We start from the raw sequence: 20686 nt of genomic DNA on the forward strand, positions 1-20686 counted from the left end.
ATGTTCCTACTTTGACCTTAAGTCTAAGGCCTTCGGGAATGTTCCAAAAATTGAGAATGTCATACTCTGCATGCAATTTCCTTGTGTCATCCAAAGTCACTTGGTCTCCAGCAGGATTGTTAAATTGGAGGTTCTTCAGAAAGGGGTGGAGCTAAAAGAGACATCCTGAATCAGATTCCATAATTAATGCAGAAATCATCAATGATGAAAAACTTAATGGTCTTTAATTCGTTTTTCATAATGCAATGTTAACAGTGGCATCAAATGAAGTATAACAGATAAAAGTTTATGGAGAACTAAGATATCACAATGTTCCTAAAATGTCATCTGGTTCCAGGAGAAAATACTTCATCCAAGCCTATTTAATCAAACAGTTTAGATATGTCTTAAGCAAAAGTCAAATGTGGAATCACTGCTTCCAACACACATTTTTTTCTCTGATACTTCTCTCAGCACCTATCTGCAAAATAAGACTATAAATACCAAAAGAGGTTGCAAAATTAAATGAGAAAATTCAAATAATGTATTCATTATACAGTTTAGCATGATTTGGATTTTTAAAAAAAATAACTAACACTTTTCCTGCTATTAATGACTTCATGAGAAATACTTAGATTTTAAAAAATGAAACCATTAGTTGGGCAGGGCGTTGTCATTGTTTGGAACCAAAGCAAAATCTTGCCTACTATCCAGCTCCTAATGTCTAGTTGCCAGTGGATTCTTAGCTGATGACCAGTTCTACTCAGCTCAATATTTGCCTGCATAATAATGAGTATGGTACATAACCTTTTGTATTTTAGAGAAAATATCCTACACTTCTTGTATAGAGAACTTGTGGAATAAATTAAGAAAGACATCTTGATACAGCACCTGACAACCAGTGGAAGACTCATTACCTGCCAGGAGGAAAACACCATTGATTCTTTGTTCCCAACTGGTTGCATTTGATCTTGTTGAAGAAGCATCTCATGGAGGGCATGGGCCACTGCATAAACACCATTGTATATATTGTAACTCTCATCACTCATAGCCGGGTCAAAACGATTCACAGGCAACCAGGCCAAAGAGGCATTGGGTGTACAGTCCTTCAATGCACAGTCAGAATCAGAAAAAGAGCAATGGAAATTCTGGAACCAATACTTAGTGAGGTAAGTGTCTTCTGGGTATTTGGAAGGGCTGGCTGCCTGGAGAAAATTTTTAAAACCAGAAATCTCTTCATGATGTATTGAAAAAATGAGAGTCCCATGGAATGAGCCAAGTATAAAATTTCTTCCAGCCATGTCAGCATGCCATTGTGAGTTTGTCACCCAGACTTGCCATGTCACTACATATTGCCCTATATTATAGGTTACATCATCTAGACCATCAGTATCATAGTAAATGATAACCACATTTACTGATGATGTTTCCGTGGTCAGGATAAATTTTTGCTGTACAACTGAGGCAAAGGACACAAGAGGAGTTGAGATCGTTTTCACAAATGCTACACAGATTCTGCTCTTGTCCATCTCCACTCTCACATCTGAGAGAAATTGAAGACCTTTATGACCTTCTGGGATGACCAGTCCCACCCAAGTCCAGCTAAAATGAAGCATCAATGAAACCATGCCAAGAGCCAGAGATGTATCCCTTTGGGCCACTTGATAGAGATAAGGAATGTGGCCATTGTCACTCACCATGGGGTCAAAAGAACTATACGTAACCTAAAAGGAAAAACATGGAAGCAATATAAGGAAGTACTCACATAGACACCTGAAGATTAGTAAGTACTAGCAGGAAGTGGTGGGGAAAAGATACTCTTTCATCTTTCTCATTATCTCAATGCTTACATGATTTTCTTTTTAGAAAATAACTTGCCAAACATAGCCCTCTAGGAAACCACTATGGTTTTTCTCTCCCTCTTCTTTGCTGCCTACAATAGAATTGTGACTAACCCACCAAGTCTGTGTACTGTACTTTTAAAATTATACATTCTAATAGATAAATAACCTAGTGTGTTAGTTATTTTTCTCATTGCTGAGACAAAATACCTGACACTCAAAGTTAAAAGGGGAAAAGTTTTTTTAGGTCACAGTTTGTATGACTGCATGAGGCTATGGGAGGACATCTAGACTCAGACCTAACCTTCCAACCCTGACCCACAAAGACTCATGTACATCCCTTTATGCAAAAGGGCATCTAGTCCATCTTCAAGAGTTGCCACAGTCCTATCTGTTTCAGCATTGCAGAAAAGTTCAAGTCCAAGGTCTCCCCTGATATTTAAGCAAATTCTTGGTCATAAGCCTCTGTATAAATGAAAAGAAAATCAAACACTTCCAACATTCAATGGCACAAGATAGACATTTCCATTCCAAAAGTTACAAACAGGAGGACACAAAGAAATGGGACCAAAGCACTTCCCAAACCCAAGAGGACAAACATCAAATCCACAGTTCCACTTCCAGCACCTGAGAAAATCTGTGAAGTCCAAAGGGGTTGGGTGGCTCCCCTCCTAGGGCACTCCTGGTGGTTGTAGCTCCAATGGCTTCTCTCTTGGTCTGGCTCTGCTCCCTCCTTGCAATTTTCCTCAGATGATCCATATTTCTGGGTTCTCCAAAGTTCTGGGGTCTCCACTGCACCTTTGGTTTCACACTTACAGCTTCATACACTGCCCTACTGGGGCACACTGCCTGGCCTCCCAGGTTTTCTGCAATCTGAGTGGAAGCCTTCCTGACCCCACCACTCCTGCACTTTGCATGTGCCTAAAACCATATGGATGATACCAAAGTCTACTGCCAGCTGGAGCAGTAATCAGGCTTCCTTTTCTCTTGGCTGTAGGAGTCGAGCACCTATGAACAAAATCACAAAAAACAACTTCCCTAGGTCACAGCCATTCTGGAACATGGTGCTCTGGGGCTCTTTTCTCAAAGCAGTCTTTCACTTTTGCAATTTTGAGGTGGCAAAAGGTGGGGTCCTGCTCTTCTTGTGATTCCTTCAGGCTATCTTTTCTATTCTCCTGTTTCTTCTCAGCAATCAAGATCTCCTCTGCTCTATCTTTCTTTCTGGTACTGGGGATTGAACTCAGGATCTCACACTTGCAAGGCAGGAATGGAACCACTGAGTTAAATCCCTGGCCCTTCCTCTGCTCTATCTTTGTAGGCTACAAAATTACTGGAGTTTCCTTAATGGCTACACTCAAAATGTTTTAAATCATTCTTCTGGGCTCTTTGCTCTTGATCCCCAACATAAATCTGGCTAAAGCTCCCAACAGTATCCATGCCATGGGCTCAACATTAGACTGCCTTGAAATTTCTCCTTCTAGATTAATTAGACTTCTGTCATTAATCTCAATCTCTGGCTAAGGCTCTGGACACGAACACAATGCAGACAAATTTTGTGCCAATGCATAACACACATCGTCTGTAGTCCAGCAGCCAATGTGGTTCTTCTTCTGAGAAGAAACCTCCTGAGCCTGGTCTTTACTGGCTTTCTGATCTTCTGAGCTCTGATTAAAATCTGCCATACAGAACAACCCAAGGTGTTCCAGCTCTGCTCTTTCATAAAGCATCTCCAAACCTTTCCTAACTCTTCTCTTCCAACAAGCCAAGTCCAAAGGCTCTTGAGTTATTTAGTTAGGTAATGTCACAGAAATGACCTCACTTCTCTGGTACCAAATTCTCTCTTACTTTTCTTGTTGTTGAGACAAAATACCTAACACCCAAAGTTAAAGGTGACAGGTTTATTTAGCTCACAGTTTGTAGAGGTTTCATTCCATAATTGGCTGACTCCAAGGCAGGATGACTTGGTATAGGGGCTTCACAGAGGAGAAACAGTTATGGCAGCCACAAGGTAGTAAAAGCAACAAGGGACCTTAACAGCATCTTTCTGCCCCTTTTATTTTATCCAGGCTCCTGGGATGAGGATGGTGCCGAACCAACCAGTGGACTGATTTAGTAATCACACACCCTTAATCACAGCTTTACACCCTTTAGATTCAGCCACCTCTGAAGAAGCCCTATGAATGCATGAGGCTTTGAGGGAATAACAAGACACAAACCATAACACTGAGTCTTTTTTTGAAACCTATCAGAGGCACTGGAAAATGGAACTAACAAGGAAGTGGTTTCATTGTTCCAATCTGACCCACTCTCACCTGTGGAAATTTGTAGAGTTCTAGCAGTGGTTCAATTTGAGATGTTGCCCATGAGATTCCTGTTAGCACTGAAACAGACTTGGTCTCTGTTCTACAGGTGTAGTTTGGGATTTCATCCTCTCCTGTGAGTAAAATGAGGGAACTCTCCAACATCCTCCAGTGACTATAAAGAAAATTATGTGACTCATATCCTAGAGATATGTTGGGTAAAAGATGAGGATTCCTGTTGATCTCTTCTATGGCAAAAATGAAGGCAAGAACAGTCTGGTAGTTGTTAGACACAATCCTGTATAGAGAACATAGTGTTCTTTATGGAAAAGGCCCAATTCATGATTATTTTACAACACAGTACAATATGATTTATGGGATGATATCACAAATATCATTATATCATTTATGAGTTTCTCCCTCATAATCATATAATACACTCTATAATTGAATGGGATATTAGCAATTTGATTTTATGAGGTAACTGGGATTAAAGGAAGTCAAGATGGTGGATTTCTCATGAATGAGATTAGTGTCCTTAAAATAGTCAATTGAATCTTCATAACTGTACTGAAGACATACAGACAAGGTGATCACTAATAAAGTAGGAAGTAGATCCTTTTTTGATCTTCTTAGCCAATATGATGGCTAAAATAAATGATTTTTGTTCAGACAGGCACATGGTGACACATTTTCATGCAGCAGTCTGAGTAAGATAACATCCTAACTAAAGGATAAACAATTTTGAAATTCAATCTATCTTTAGATGAACTGGCACTATTCATGGGGCCAGTCTTAGAATTTATAAACAAATAACATAACTTTTGTTCTGGAAGATCTTACTAACTTCCACATAAATATCGCATGGGTTCTCTTATGTGAGAAAATCAAAGTATAAATTTAAAGAGCAAAATACATGATAGGAAATAGGGAGATACATTCAAGGCATTGGGAAGAGGATCTGAACATAGGAGGAGATAAGAAGGAGGTGAAGGGGGAAGTAGAAAGGAAGAAGGTGTGACATGTATATCACATCTTGCTATATAGTAATATATATGCCAATTCTCCACAATTAATGTATATACTATGTATCACAATCAGATTGTAGTGAAATTTTTTCAAAAGAATGAAAAACAGAGAAGCAGATGACATTCTTAGTGGATTTTATTAATGGCCTTTAGTATCAAGAACTAAAATAACTGCATGTGTTACACACCATGAACTGCTTCATTTCACATGAAGTCAGAAATACCAGTGATGAGAAAGAAGAATTTGAAATCAAATCTCTGTGGCAAGCAGAGAACATGGCATCTGTAATCATCATTACAGTGCTCCACAAGGCCTGAAATTAAATCACCCAAAACTCTGCCCCTCATAGTTAGGCATCTGCCACCAATAAAATCCAGGAAACTTAGATCAACTACAGAGCCCTGGAGGGAGTAGAAATCATTACAATATAGAGATATTTGAGAGAAGCATGAAGTATTGTCAGGACTGAAATTTCTTAGGAATCTCAGAACAGAGCACTATAAAATTTAAAATTATCAACTTTTCTTCTTAAAGTAGCAATGGAAAAATGAACATTTTGGCAGTGTTTATTCAAAATAGCCCTATTCTCTTCATCTTTCCTACAATTTGGAGCACAAAGAATCTCCGTGCCAATGATGAGTTCTCACATCTTTATTCCCTGATATCCGAAATTTCAACAAGAATAAAATACACTACTTTCTTGTTCTTTGTGTTAATTCTTGATCAAGTTCTTAGTTGATGGTTGCATCTTGTAAATTTTACCTGTGTTAGTGAGACAAACAGGTATTCTTTCTGATTTTGCAGTGGTGTATATCAAATGCTGGGCCTCCCACAGCCCAGAACGTGGACTCTCAATTGTCAGGTAGGGCTATCTATATGTGTCTAATAAATTAGACTTACTAATTTACTTTGGAAATATCTTATTAACACACAAAGATTACTATTTCTTTGAGAACTGGAATCTTGCAATTCCACAGCATAATGTCATATCTTGGGTTTGTACTACTTATTCTTCTTGGTCTTCCTACTCATCTTCTTACTTCTCCTCTTAATCAACACACATTTTACTTTCATTTTTCCCTTAACTTCTGAAGCTGTATTAAAATATTATTAAATATAAAACTCAATTAATATTTTTCAGTGATAATTTAAACCTCTATACCTTTATGAATGGCGAATGCATTTTCATGTTTTATTATTATGTTTTATTTATTAGCCTGTTACATCAAAAACATAAATCCAGAAGCTGGGCATGTTGGTTCACAACTGTAATGCCAGCCCTGAGGGAGGCCGAGGCAAGAGGATTGCAAGTCTAAGCCTAGCCAGGACAGCTTGATGACTTAGCAAGTGCCCATCTCAAATCTGAATCAATAAAAAGGCTGGGGATGTAGTTCAATGGAAAGGCTCTGAGTTCAATCTCCAGTACCACAAAAACCTCTCTTACTAACTGTTTCTTATATAAAATAAAATACAGAAAACAAAATCAAAGTATTTTTTTATGAAGTTAACATGAACTTCTTATAAATACCCTAAACAATTTGCACAAATAATTATCCTATATAGGTCATTAATTCCGATCATTTTAAAAAGTCTCATTTCTGCAAGGAGAACAGCATTACATTTATGGAAATATATACAGCATTTGATACCAACATGCATCTGTTTCTGGTTGAATACGTAAGTTGAGGAGAAGAATATTTCCTTAATATTATTATTTGAATGTAACTAAAACAGAATCTCCCTCCATGTTCATGCATGTGGAGAGTTGCCAGAGGTGATGGGTATATTATTTTGCTTGGTTCAATCACTTCATAATGTAAATACATATCAGCACAGAACCTGCATCCCATAAACAACTACAGTTACTTTTTGAAAATTAAAGACAAAATTGAAGATAAATAGAAACTCTTTCAAGTCAAAACTTAGATCTTGCTCCAAGACAAGAAATGAGCCACCAGGAGGGTAGGTGAAGGGTATTGTAATAATTTACTCCCTTTCCAGAGGATGCATTGTGCAAACTACTACTCCCTCTGTGCCTTCCAGACAGAACTTATGTCAAGAAAATTATAAGCCATGGATTGATAAAATGTATTCTCCTTTGAATGTTGTGGAATGAAAATTCTTTGCATTACATTCATGGATGTGGTTTATTACAGAAAAATTACACAGATTAATCTCAGTCAGAGGAAGAGGTAGATGGGCAGGACCATGAGAACTCCTAGCACAAGCTCCAGTTGTTTTCTGTCAGTGGTATCTCAGACAATGCTAAGTTCTCCTAACAGCAATATGTGCTAATATGCACGGACCACTCCCCATCAAGAAGGCTCCCCTAAGCTTGGAGTCCAGAGGCTTGAGGTGTTTTTATTATGTTTTAGGGGCTTAGTTGCATGGTGCTGTTGACCAACCCCACAGCTGACACGAGTCTCCACTGAACTGGTCATAAAATCTTTAACTCTCAAACTTTGAACATTTTTCTAGTCCTCCTTATTTTCCCCCTTTTAACTATTAGTCCATACTTGGGATGAAAATTCTTTAAGAAGCTGTGCATAGAGGCTCTTAGGGCAGAGAAGCTCAGCCGGTCCCAGCACCCGGAAGGAAGCTCCCCACCTCCATCCCAGGTTCCTAGGGCAGAGAAGCTCAGCTGGTCCCAGCACCTGGAAGGAAGCTCCCTGCCTCCATCCCAGGCTCCGAGGGCAGAGAAGCTCAGCCGCCTGGTCCCAGCACCCGGAAGGAAGCTCCCCCGCTGCCATCCCAAGCTCCTAGGGCAGAGAAGGTGAGCCGCATGGGTGCCAGAAGCACCCCCCCCCGGCCGTGGAAATGAGAAGACACGTAAACAAGCCTCAAAAACAGACTTCCAGATCACCTACAGCAACCCCAAAGGGAAACGAGATGGAACACTCTGATATTCAACCACCTGGACTCTCTGAACTGGCAACAAAAGAGGATCTGGGAAAAATGAAATCAGAAATAATTACTCAGATAACAGCAAAGATTTTGCTCATGGTGCAAGACATGATTAATAAATCTAGAGAGGACACAGATTAAAAAAATAGAGGATCTGAGGAACATGATGGAATCCCAACATAGGAAACAAATGGAATCCATAAAACAGATACAAACAGATTTCCAAGAGATTAAAAACTCCATCTGTGCAGCAGAATGAACCAACGTGAGGATAGAATTTCAAATATAGAAGATAAGATTGAAATTATTGAGGAGGAAAAGAAAAATTGCTTTAAAATTGTAAGGGGATATGAGAAATCAATCCAGCAGCTGCTAGACAGCTACTAGACGATGCAAAGAAGAATAACATAAGACTGATTGGAGTCAATGAAGAAACAGGAGAGAGTGCAGATGACATAAAAATACTGTTCACAGAAGTGATGGCAGAAAACTTCCCAAGGAGGGGAAAAGAACTTGACATACAGATAAGTGAGGGATATAGGACTCCAGCTAGCCTTGATCAAAAAAAATCTACACATAGGCATATAATAGTTAGGATTCCAGAAATCCAACAGAAGAACAAAATTCTACAAGCAGTTAGAGAAAAGAAACAAATCACATACAAAGGAAAGCCCATCAGAATCACAGCAGACTTCTCAAAACAAACTCTGAAGGCAAGAAGAGCTTGGAGTGATGTATTTCAAGCCCTAAAGGAAAACAGCCTCCAACCCAGATTGATGTACCCTGCAAAACTATCTTTCAAAATTGATGGAGAAATAAGATACTTTCATGATAAAGAGCACCTCAGGGACTTCATGAATATCAAACCGGCACTCCAAAAAATTTTAGACAATACCTTAGGAAAAGACAATGAGGATCACAAAGCCAGGAAACCCAGCAGAATGAATCCATTGGGCGTGACAAATTAAACACAAAGGGGGAGAATCCAACATAAAGAAAAAGTCATGACAAGGCTTTTAAAACTTTTAACTTCATCTCCCTAATGAGTGTATAATTCAATCTTGTTATTGTACTGATTAGTATTTTTCTGATTTGAGAGTTGCACACCTTTTCTTGTGCTAGACTGGCTATTTATCATCTTCTTATGTCTACATTTTAATTGGGTTGTCTATTAATGAGCTCTAAGAATTCCTTATATATTCTGGTCATAGGTTATATGCATTGTAAATATGGTCTGTTTAAGGACTACTTTTCATTTTAATGATGTCATTTAAAGTTCTAAATTTTGATGGAATCTCATTTATCAGTTTTTTTCTTTTATACATCATGTCTTTTGTATACTAGGTAGTTCTTGCCTACCCTGAATTCATAAATATTTTCCCTTATAATTTCTTCTTAAAGTTTTATACTTTTAGGCTTTCATATTTAGGTTCATAGATCCCTTCAAGTTATTTTCATGTACGGAAATAAAGGGTTGAGGTTAATTTTTTATATACAGATACCAGGTGTTCTAGTGCCGTTTGCTGAAAACACTATCTCTTCCTCTGCTCTTGAATTGAGTTTATATTCTATAAAATGCTAATGTTAAATAATCTTTCAAAACTCAGTGGACCATATGTGTGTGGTTCTATTTCTAGATTCTCTGTTTTATTCAAATGATCTATATGTCTTTCCTTACACCAACACTGCCTTGATTACTGTAGTTTTAGAAGAAGTCTTAAAATTAGGTACTAAACGTCTTCCAACACTGCTTTTGTTTTTAACTTTTCTAGGTCGTTTGTACTCCTACATAACTTTTAAATTTCAATATCCAATTCTTCATTTATAGCAAGTATACACAGACCTGAATTTTTATATATACCTTGTGTTTTCTAATCCTGCTAAATTCAAGTACAAGTTCTAGGGGCTCCTGGAGATTTCTTAGTATTTTCTCTGTAGATGATCATTTCATCTACATATAAAGAGTTTGCTTCTGTCATGCCAATTCTATCCTAGTTATGTCATTTTATTGCCAGACTATTTTGGTGGGGACTAGGTTTCAAAGTTTAATGGACAGATAAAGAGTAAGCACATCTGCCCTTTTCCTCACCTTAATGAGAAAGCATTGTATCTTCTCCATTCATATCAGGCATTCTTGCTGGAAGTATGGAGCACATGTCTTTGATCTGTTGAGAAGGTTCTGTTCTACTTCTAGTCTCCTGATAGCTTTTACCATGAACAGCTGTAGAATTTAATCCAATACTTTTTCTCCAACTAGTGACAGTATCATACGGCTTTTTCCTTTCCTCTGTTAAAATGATGATTTTTGGGGGTGGATCTTCCAATGCTGAACCAACACTGCCATCCCTATAACAAAACCACTTTCTACATACTGCCAGATCTGACTTCTAATAGTTCGTTTTGTTAAACAAATTTCTATCTATGTTCATACTTTTTTCTTCTATCATCTTTATCCAGTTTTAGGATTAGCACAATGTTGAGTTCCTAAAATGAGGGGAGAAGTGTTCCTTCTTTTTTCTGCTTTAAATGTTTGATATAATTTATCAGTTAAAATGTTTATGAGCCTGCTGTTGTCATATAGGTAGGTTTTCAAGCTAGGAATATACTTTCTTTAATAGGTGCTATTCAAATTTTATATTTCCTCCAGAGTTAGCTTCATTAATTTGTCTTCCAAGTTACTTCTTAGAAGTTGTCAATTTTATTTCAAAAAAGATTTTTGTAATATGCTTTCTATATCCTTTTAAATTCTGTAAAATCTGTGGTAATGTCTACTAGATCTTAATATTGTAATTTTAAAAATGTATAACTGATAATGTGTAACAGGAAGAAAAGGTCTAAAAGAGCAGGGGAATTGGGAGCAGTAGGGGAAGGGAAAAAAGGGAAAGGAAAAAAATGTGTGAAGAGGAAAAAAACGGAAAAAAGGTCTTTGCAAATAGGGAAGGGAGGGCAAGGGAAGGGGAAAAAAATAAGAATCAAGAGACTCATGTAATGGTACAAGATCCCAATGATGAATGTAACTGTATTTTATACCTAAAATGTACCAATAAAGTTAATGGGGGAAAAAATAAATAAGAAGCTGTGCATATGGAAAATCTTCCAATAAAATAGGGAATGAAATAATATTGTATTATTAGCATCAGAATTATTAAGTATTGGTCTGTAGTTCCTAAGGCATGAAATAAATTCTCAGTGAAATAGCAATGAAACATGAAAAAGGGAACATGGAGGTATTAGTAGCTCATAAAGAATAAATAAGATTGTTCACCATACAAATCCAAGAAGACATCTGAAGAGGCCTCATGATCCCCTAATAAATGACAGGACCCTAACCAAAACCTAAATAAGTGAGAATTATCAAAAGATTTCCAATATAAAATCAGCATTTTAAAATCAGCATTTTATAATCAGCATTTAAAGCATTTTTTGGGAAACATATGTATTACAGACTCAGAGATAACAAAACCTGTAATAGAATACTTAAGAAAGCCATGGAATATTAGTAAGGAATAAAATCCTCAAGAGATATTTCATAGATCTAACATTCACAAAAGCTTCTGTCAAAGTAGCCACTACTCTTATTAAAAATCAAAGAGAGGTTTGTAGAAGGGCCGGGGATTTAGCTCAGTGGTTTTGCCACCTGCTGCTCAAGCACAAGGACCTGAGTTCGATCCCCAGTACCAAAAAAAAAAAAAAGAGAGGTTTGTAGAGAAATGTCAAAAATTACTGTGGAGACATTCCAAAACATGGGAAGTCTTTAAATGTAGTAAAACTAACAAGGAGAAAAATGACACCTTAGACCAAAAACAAACAACTAAATGATTATAATGTTTCAAAAAGCCAGGGAATGGTATAGGAAAATATAGATACCTCAGTTGAAGAGAATACAAAAATGAAAAATGACTTTCTTCCACTCCCTTTCTTTCTTCCCGCAAATACACACGTGTACATATCTTGTATCACAAAGTTTGTATTAAAACTTAGCCCACAAATAGTAAATTATCATATTAGTAATGAAAGTATGCTATTATAATACATAAAACTCAGTTAATACACACATTTGTTCCAAAAAAAGTTCAAAAGGCACCAATTTTTAAGACTACTAATAGTAATTAAGTATAAGTATTTTCACAATAATAATTTGGGATGTGTGGCAAAAAGGATAGAAGAGGGAAAAGATGAATATGGTTTTTGGTACCTAAAAGTTCATGTTCATTTCAGCATAAACATGATCTACGTAGAAAATATGCACAGCAAGCAAAATCTCAGTTAGTTACTGTAAAAATACTTGGTCAAAACTTTTTTCTTTTCCTAAATTTGCAAAATACTTTAAAAGGTGAAAATATGGGCCAGGGATTTAGCTCAGTGGTTCTGGCACCTGCCATGCAAGTGCCAGGTCCTGAGTTCGATCCCCAGTACCAAAAAAAAAAGTGAAAATACCTATAATGAGATAAAAATTGCAAAAGGAAATCCCATAAAATAAAATATTAAGATAATACATAAAATATAATAAAGGAAACTAACAATATGAGATGTCCTTTGCCAGCACCATACTGTTTGCACATCATTTAAACCCAGCAGTTTGATGTAAGATAAAGGATAACTTGCTCTCTCTCATGGGCAGTGACAGTGTCCATTATTATATTTCCAGAGGGTTGTGTGATTATATATATATATATATATATATATATATGTGTGTAATTTAATCTATAGAGAGATTTGAATCAAATCATCACTTCTCAGAATTCTCTTGTTTTAATCAAAGAGCATACATCAGTGCACTACAATATCATCTATCAGAGATCTATCCACTACCCTCATTATAGAAACACTAGAGTGGAAATCAATTAGAAATTTAGGAGCATCCAAAAATTGGTAAGAATTAAATTATGCTAGTCTTATAAGATAAAATATTATAAACGCATAATGAGAATTATAAAGATTTGATGGATACATAACTATGTATATCACATTTTGTTTTGTAAGAAAAAGAAGCTGAATCGGGGTAGACACATATGATCCTACTTTGTATTATTTATATTCGTGTGCAAAAATTCCACTACATTTTTATGATTACATTGTAATTATTATGGCCATTGCATCTATGCATACATGCACCATAGCGTTTCAAATATTAACATTACTTTTTGCAATATAATGTTGATATAAAATACATCAATTGTAAATATTTTTATTTTCCAAAAAAGATCTTCTCTTTTCCCTCCTGATTTTAGGTGAAATGACAACTTTCTCATTAAACCCTAGCATCTTGTTCCTAGTAGATAAAGCAACCCTGATAGGCAAAGCTCTTAGAGCTGCCCATATGTTCTTTTCAGTCACAGACAGGGTTTACTGTGCATAGGACGGCAATGGGGGACTGCAACAGGAGACTGTTCCCCGAGCTGGTGAGAGCAGAGAGCAGAGGAAAAGAGAAAGGGCAAGAAGCTTCTCCTCTCCTACCAGGAATAGAAAAACTGTCCGGGATCCTTACCATATTATTGAAATCTGGTAACACTTAGTATTCCATCAGTTCCTCATCCTCTACTCTCTTTGGATAATGTCTAATCATACTGGGCTGCCTTCAGCTAGGAGCTTCTCATGCTGGTTCTTTCCAGAGCCCCGATTGTTTCTCTGTGACCCCCAGTGAATGTCCCATCAGTGACTCCATCATGGGAGCTGACAGTACACTCCCATTAGCCCAGGCAGCATTCAGGATCCACTGCAATCCCTCATCTCCTAAGCAAAGCCACCTTTCAGTTGGTGGTTAACCCTCCCCTGAAGGCGATGCCCAGTTTTTCTTCACCATTCTCAAAAATTTCCCACAAGCAACTATTTCTTTAACAAATTTCAGGAGGTACTGGACAGACTTCCCTGACTGAACCACCCCCAAATCCTTTCTATCTCTCAATGGCTGAGAAAGAGCTCAGCAGCAGCAATCAGATTCAAAATCTGCACATGAAACACATTAATAACTACAACTAACTTATTTTGGAAATTTATTTAAAGGAAAATATATATGCCAGGGATGTGACACATGCATCTAATGCCAGCTCCTCTTGGGCCTGAGGCAGAGAGTTTGCTTAAGCTCGGAAATTACTGCCAGGCTTGGCAGTATAAGAAGACTGTCTCAAAAACAAAGTAAATCTAAGGAGTATGTTTAAAAAATAAAAATATAGAAAAATATTGGATCTTGATAAGAAATATGCGACAGGCACAGACACAATCTACAGAAGGAAGAGGTCCAAAGTTTTACCCAGTCATCTCTAACAGAGGCAGCTGCCAGAATAACATCTTTGGCCCCATTATCTGATAAAAGCCATAATCATTGTTTTAGTGGCATTCTGTTTTCTCACAGGGGCAAAGTCATCTTCTAGAAACCTCTGAAACATTGCAAAATACATTAATTAGACACTGGGCTACAGAGTTGATGTCATAGAATCTGAATCCAGAGAATGTGCTCTTATCCAGATGAAGAAGAAACTTTAAGTTGAAAGGTAAAAGTCTGACAGATGACTCGTCCCTTGTTCCTAGCCAGGTTTGCAGCTGCAGGAGTTGTGGACCACTCCTGGCGTGAGATATGGAGATACAGATTAACTAAAAGAATGACTGCATCTTGTCAGTAAGAATCATTAGCAGACACTAAATTGTACAAAGAGGATGTTTTGGAATAGCTACTTAGCATTGTGTTTCTAAGGAAAATGACTTAATGCCACACAGTGGCAGCTCAAGTAGGAGAGCACGGACAGAGTGATAAGGGAGAAAGTTGTGTCTCCTTCTGGTTCCAAGATGAAAACAAGAGGCTAATGAAGTTTAGAAAAAGAATATTCTCTTTCCACTTTCAAAAATTGAAGAAGAGAACAGGCAAGTGCAACATAATTTATGGATAGTACCATGCACATGTTGGTGGAAAGGACAGGATAATGATATAGATAACATCAATGTATCCATCCACAGCTCCCTAGCTGTTATCCATCCTGATACCAAGAAGAAATAAATACAAAAAGAAGGCACTTACTGCATGGTAAAGGAGTCCTTCACAGGCTTTAGACCAAAGAAATCACTGTCATATACATGCAGATAAAGGGAGAAAAATGCCCCGATCACGAGGTCTCCATCCTTGTACACACTAGTGCTCCTTCCTTGAAGGCAGGCTTCATTATCAAAATTAAACACTAAGAGTGAATTTTGAAGGAGAAGGAAGATGATTCTCCAAGGGAACATCTTAGAAGTGTTTGCAACGCTTGTAGTCTAAATGAAGAGGAAGCCTCCAGAATGAGCCAGGAAAAAATATATATAAGGTGTGCGAGTGCATGTGTGTGAGTGTGTGTTGATATTTTTGTCTCAGGTGGGCACACTTATGCTCCTGTCTCTTTCCAATCATGCCTCCTTCATGCCCTGGGAGTAATTTGCTACTACCTCTCTCCTGGGTTGTACATCTGAGGTCTGGTATCCAGGTGAAAAACATGGGCTGGAAATTATATTGAAGTATCTTTTTCTCCACCTGCAGGCACCATGATTTCATCTATGTCCACAGATAGCAACACGATGGGGGGCACATCCTCTTGGATAGATTTAATTCCAAACCTGTGTCAATAAGCTGTTTTCATTCGTAGCTTTTTGAAATATTGCTAATGGATTGAAATAGAGTATTTAATATTAGGTTATGATTAAAATGGGCTGAAAAGTGTTATGTTCAGTATTATGCCCTTCAAATCTCAAGATAAGGAGTTTCAGCCTTACACATAAATGGTTTATTATTATAGCCATTCTTGTCTGTGTAGCTAAACATTTGCAGAAACTCACATCCATATGCCTTTTACATTGCTTATGGTACCAATAATTACACTGAATCAAGAAAATCCAAATTATTAACTCAAGATCAATTCAGAAATAAGTCTCATTTTTGAGTTATGTAATTTGGCCTCCTCACTTACTTCTTTGTTCTTTCAAATATCTTAATTCTATGGTTTAATGAATTGTCCATCTCTATCCCTACAACCTTGAGTTCTTCAATTAGGCTTTTATGAGTACATCAGTCTCTTTGGGAAATTTTTTCCAGTTTGAACAGTGCTAGCCTCGTGTCTTCATTAGCATTCAATAAGTAGCTAGTCCAAATAAAAATAATATGCAATGGATACATACCATCTCTTTAATAATTTTTATTAAGTATATGATAGGATATCAACATTTGAATCCATTGGCTTACATGAAATGTATAATTAAAATTTTATATTTAAAAAAAAATTAGTACATGCTTGCAGACCATAGTGATTACATTTTTTGTAGGCAGTGGGGACACATATATAACACATCTTACTTCTATTTTAACTCCTTCCCTTCCTCTCCATCCCTCCCACTTCCCACTATCTCTTGATCTACTTCCACTTTGCAAAAGTTTTACCCTCTTTTTTCCTATTATCTGTATTTTGTTTTGCTCTTTAATTTATTTATACTTGGGATTTTCCATTGAAAATAAACCATACAATATTTAAGCTTATGCGTCTGATTTATTTCAACTAAATTTCTTGTCTCAGGATCCAACCATTTACCCACAAATGAATCAAATTTATCTTTTTAATGGCAGAATAGTATACCATTGTATATAAAGATCACATTTTCCTTCCTATATTTTGCTCCTTATTTATATTATGTTTTTCTTATAGGAGAAAAACCATATGGTAGTTAAGCCTGTGTGTCTGACCAGAGAAACTATTCGGTATTTACAGATATGTGTCCTATTTATTTCACTGAAGAGTATCGCCTCAATGTGCATCCATTTAGCTATAAATGTCTCTAGTTTCTCATTCTTTATGGCTGAGTAATACTCCATTTTATAAAAAACTACATTTTCTTTATCCACTTTCCAGTTGATGGGCACTTGAGCTGTTTCCAAGCTTTAGCTATTACAAACTGTGTGGCTCTAAACATAGGTGCACATATATCACTGTGGCATGATGCTTTTAATTCTTTGGGGAAGATATCCAGTAGGGGAATAGCTGTGTCAAATGGGATATCTAGTCCTAGTTCTTTGAGGTATCTCCATACTGATTTCCACAGTGGTTGCACCAATCTGCACTCCAACCAACAACGGAGAAGGATTCTTTTCTCTCCACACCCTGCCAGCATTTGTTATTGGTTGATTTCTTGATAGCAGCCGTTCTTTGTGGGGTGAGGTAGAATCTCAGTGTTGTTTTCATCTGCAACTCTCAAATGACCAGTGATGTTGAACATTTTTTCATATATTCATTTGCTGTTTTTACTTCTTTGTCTGAGAAATGTCTGTTCATTTCAGATGCCCATTTTTGAATTGGGTCTTTGAATTTGGGGAATCTGATTTTTTTCAATTGTTTACATATTCTCAATAGTAGACCTTTGTCTGAGGTACACCTGCTAAAGGTTTCTTCCCACATTGTAGGTTTTCTCTTAGCTCTGTTGGTAGTTTCTCTTGCAGTGCAGAAGCTTTTTTAATACGATGAGATCCCAGTTGTTGACTCTTTGTGCTAGTTCCAGTGCAATCGAGGTTTGTTCATAAAGTCTTTTCCTAAGCCAATGTCTTCACAAGTTCTACCTAACCTATCTTCCAGCAGATTTAGTATTTCTACTTTAATATCTAGATATTTGATCCATTTGGTTTGAGTTCTGTGCATGGTGAAATAAATGGGTCTAGCTTTAATCTTTGGCAAGTGGAGACCAAGTTTTTCCAATACCATTTATTAAATAGGCTGTCATTCATCCAGTGAGGGTGGTTGGCTTCTTTATCAAAGATAAGGTGGCTGAGTATGTCTGGGGACATTTCTGCATCTTCTAGTCTGTTCCATTGATCCTCAGGTCTGTTTCTTTGCCAGTACCATGCTGTTTTTATCACAGTAGCTTTGTAGAGTAGTTACAAGTTGTGGATTGTGATACCCCCTACTTTGTCTTTTTTGCCCAGAATTGCCTTTGCTATTCTAGGTCTCTTCTGGTTCCAAATGAAGTTTTGGATTGTTTTCTCTAGTTCTCTGAAAGATGTTGTTGGAATTGCAATTGGTATTGCTTTGAATCTATATAGCAGTATTAGAAGTATGACTATTTTCACTTTATTTGTTCTTTCTACTCAAGGGATGTATTACCATTTTCTAATATCCTCTTCCATCTCTTCCTCTTCCAGTACTCTTCTAGAGTACTGTAGTTTTCATAGTAGATGTCTTTGACTTTCTTTGTTAGATTGATTCCTAAGTATTTTATTTTTGTGGACTCTATTGTGAAAGGAGTTGTTTCCCAAATTCCTCTCTCAATGAGTGTGTGATTCTTGTACAGGAAGCCTATTGATTTTTTTTTTTAGTTCTTTTATTGGTACATTTTAGGTATACAATTCATTTACATTTATCATTGGGTGTTTGTGCCTGTACATGATATATCTTGGTTCTTATTTTTTTCCCCATTACCTGTGTGCCCTTCACCCCCTCTGCCCTTCCCTATTTACATATATTTCATTTCCAGTTTTTTTCTTTTCTCATAGTTTTTCCTTTCCCTCTTTTCCTTTCCCCTTCCCCTCCCTTCACTCCTTTGTCTTTGGACCTTTTTTCCTATTTCAAATTATCAATTATTCATTTTAATCATTTTAACCCTTGTATACACTATCAGTTTCTCACACCAGAGAAACTATTCAGTATTTACACGTGTGTCCTATTTATTTCACTTAAGAGTATGGCCTCGATATGCATCCATTTAGCTATAATTGACTCTAGTTTTTCATTCTTTATGGCTGAGTAGTACTCCATTTTATAAAAAAACACATTTTCTTTATCCAGTTTCCAGTCGATGGGCACTTGGGCTGCTTCCAAGCTTTAGCTATTACAAACTGTGCTGCTATGAACATGGGTGCACATATATCACTGTGGTATGATTCTTTTAATTCTTTTGGGAAGATACCCAGCAGGAGAATAGCTGGGTCAAATGGGACCTCTAGCCCTACTTCGTTGACGTATCTCCATACTGACTTTCACAGTGGTTGCACCAGTCTGCATGCCCACCAACAATGGAGAAGGGTTCCTTTCTCCCCACAACCCCACCAGCATTTGTTATTTGTTGATTTCTTGATAGCAGCCATTCTTTCTGGGGTGAAGTAGAATCTCAGTGTTGTTTTCATCTGCATCTCTCAAATGACGAGTGATGTTGAACATTTTTTCATATATTTGTTTGCTGCTTTTACATCTTTGTCTGAGAAATGTCTGTTCATTTCAGATGCCCATTTTTGAATTGGGTGTTTGAATTTGGGGGGTCTGATTTTTTTCAATTCTTCACATATTCTAGATAGTAGTCCTTTGTCTGAGGTACAGTTGCTGAAATTTTTTTCCCATATTATAGGTCTGTCTGTTAGCTCTGTTGGTGGTTTCTTTTGCAGTGCAGACGCTTTTTAATAAGATGGGATCCCAGTTGTTGATTTTTTCTGCTAGTTCCCATGTTGCTGAGGTTTTGTTCATGAAGTCTTTTCCTATGCCAGTGTCTTCAAGAGTTCTACCTAACTTATCTTCCAGCAAGTTTAGTGTTTCTGTCTTAATATTTAGATCTCTTATTCACTTTGATCTTAGTTTAGTGCATGGTGATAGATATGGGTCTAGTTTTAATCTCTGACCAGTTGAAATCCAGTTTTTCCAACACCTTTTATTAAATAGGCTGTCTTTCCTCCAATGATGGTGGTTGGCTCCTTTGTCAAAGATGAGACGGCTGAACATGTCTGGAGTTGTTTCTGCATCTTCTAATCTATTCCACTGATCCTCAGGTCTGTTCCTTTGCCAGTATCATGCTGATTTTATCACAGTAGCTTTGTAGTATAGTTTCAAGTTGGGGATTGTGATACCCCCAGCCAAGGTCTCTGTTGCTTAGAATTGCTTTAGCTATTCTAGGTCTCTTATGGTTTCAAATGAATTTTTGGACTGTTTTCTCTAGTTCTGTGAAGCATATTGTTGGAATTTCAATAGGCATTGCATCAAATCTACATAGTAGTTTTGGAAGTATGTCCGTTTTCACTATATTGGTTCTTCCTACCCAGGAGCAAGGGATGTCTTTCCATTTTCTTGTATCCTTTTCAATCTCTTTTTTCAGGGTGCTGTACTTTTCAGTGTAGAGGTCTTTTGCTTCCTTTGTTAGATTGATTCCTAGATATTTCATTTTTTGGGATGCTATTGTAAAAGGAATTATTTCCCTAATTTCTCTTTCAGTGAGTCTGTTATTTGTGTACAAGAAGGCTATAGTTTTTTGAGTGTTGACCTTGTATCCAGCTACTCTACTGAATCTGTCAATTAAGTCTAGAAGTCTTCTGATGGAGTTTTTTGGGTCTTCTATGTAAAGCATCATATAGTCAGCAAATAATGACAGTTTAACTTCTTCTTTTCCTGTCTTTATGCCTTTTATTTCTTTCTCTTTTCCAACTGCTGCGGCTAATATTTCCAGAACTATATTGAACAGGAGTGGTGATAGTGGGCATCCTGTCTTGTTTCTGATTTTAGCATGAAAGTTTTCAGTTTTTGACCATTTAGTATGATGTTGGCTATTGGTTTTTCATAGATAGCCTTAATTAGGTTCACATAAAGACCTTCTATTCCAATTTTCTGTAGAGTTTTTATCATGAATGGGTGCTGGATTTTATCGAATGCT

The 20686-nt window shown here is 37.0% G+C and overlaps 1 protein-coding gene across 1 annotated transcript in view; it reads right to left on the bottom strand.

Annotated features, from left to right (window-relative positions):
- Positions 1-119: 119 nt before the first annotated feature.
- LOC101701646 (vomeronasal type-2 receptor 116-like) overlaps positions 120-20686 on the bottom strand; it is a 34287-nt gene continuing 13720 nt past the window's right edge. The window contains exons 2-4 of the mRNA XM_087201831.1: positions 4133-4418; positions 743-1703; positions 120-133 (exon numbers count right to left, since the gene is read on the bottom strand). Coding sequence (XP_087057957.1) covers positions 120-133; positions 743-1703; positions 4133-4418 — 1261 coding nt within the window. The remainder of the gene's footprint in view (positions 134-742; positions 1704-4132; positions 4419-20686) is intronic.

This window comes from Heterocephalus glaber, unplaced genomic scaffold (assembly GCF_053883595.1).
Source record: "Heterocephalus glaber isolate CG9 unplaced genomic scaffold, H.glaber_assembly_v1.0 deba00001761, whole genome shotgun sequence".
Lineage (NCBI taxonomy): Eukaryota > Metazoa > Chordata > Mammalia > Rodentia > Bathyergidae > Heterocephalus > Heterocephalus glaber.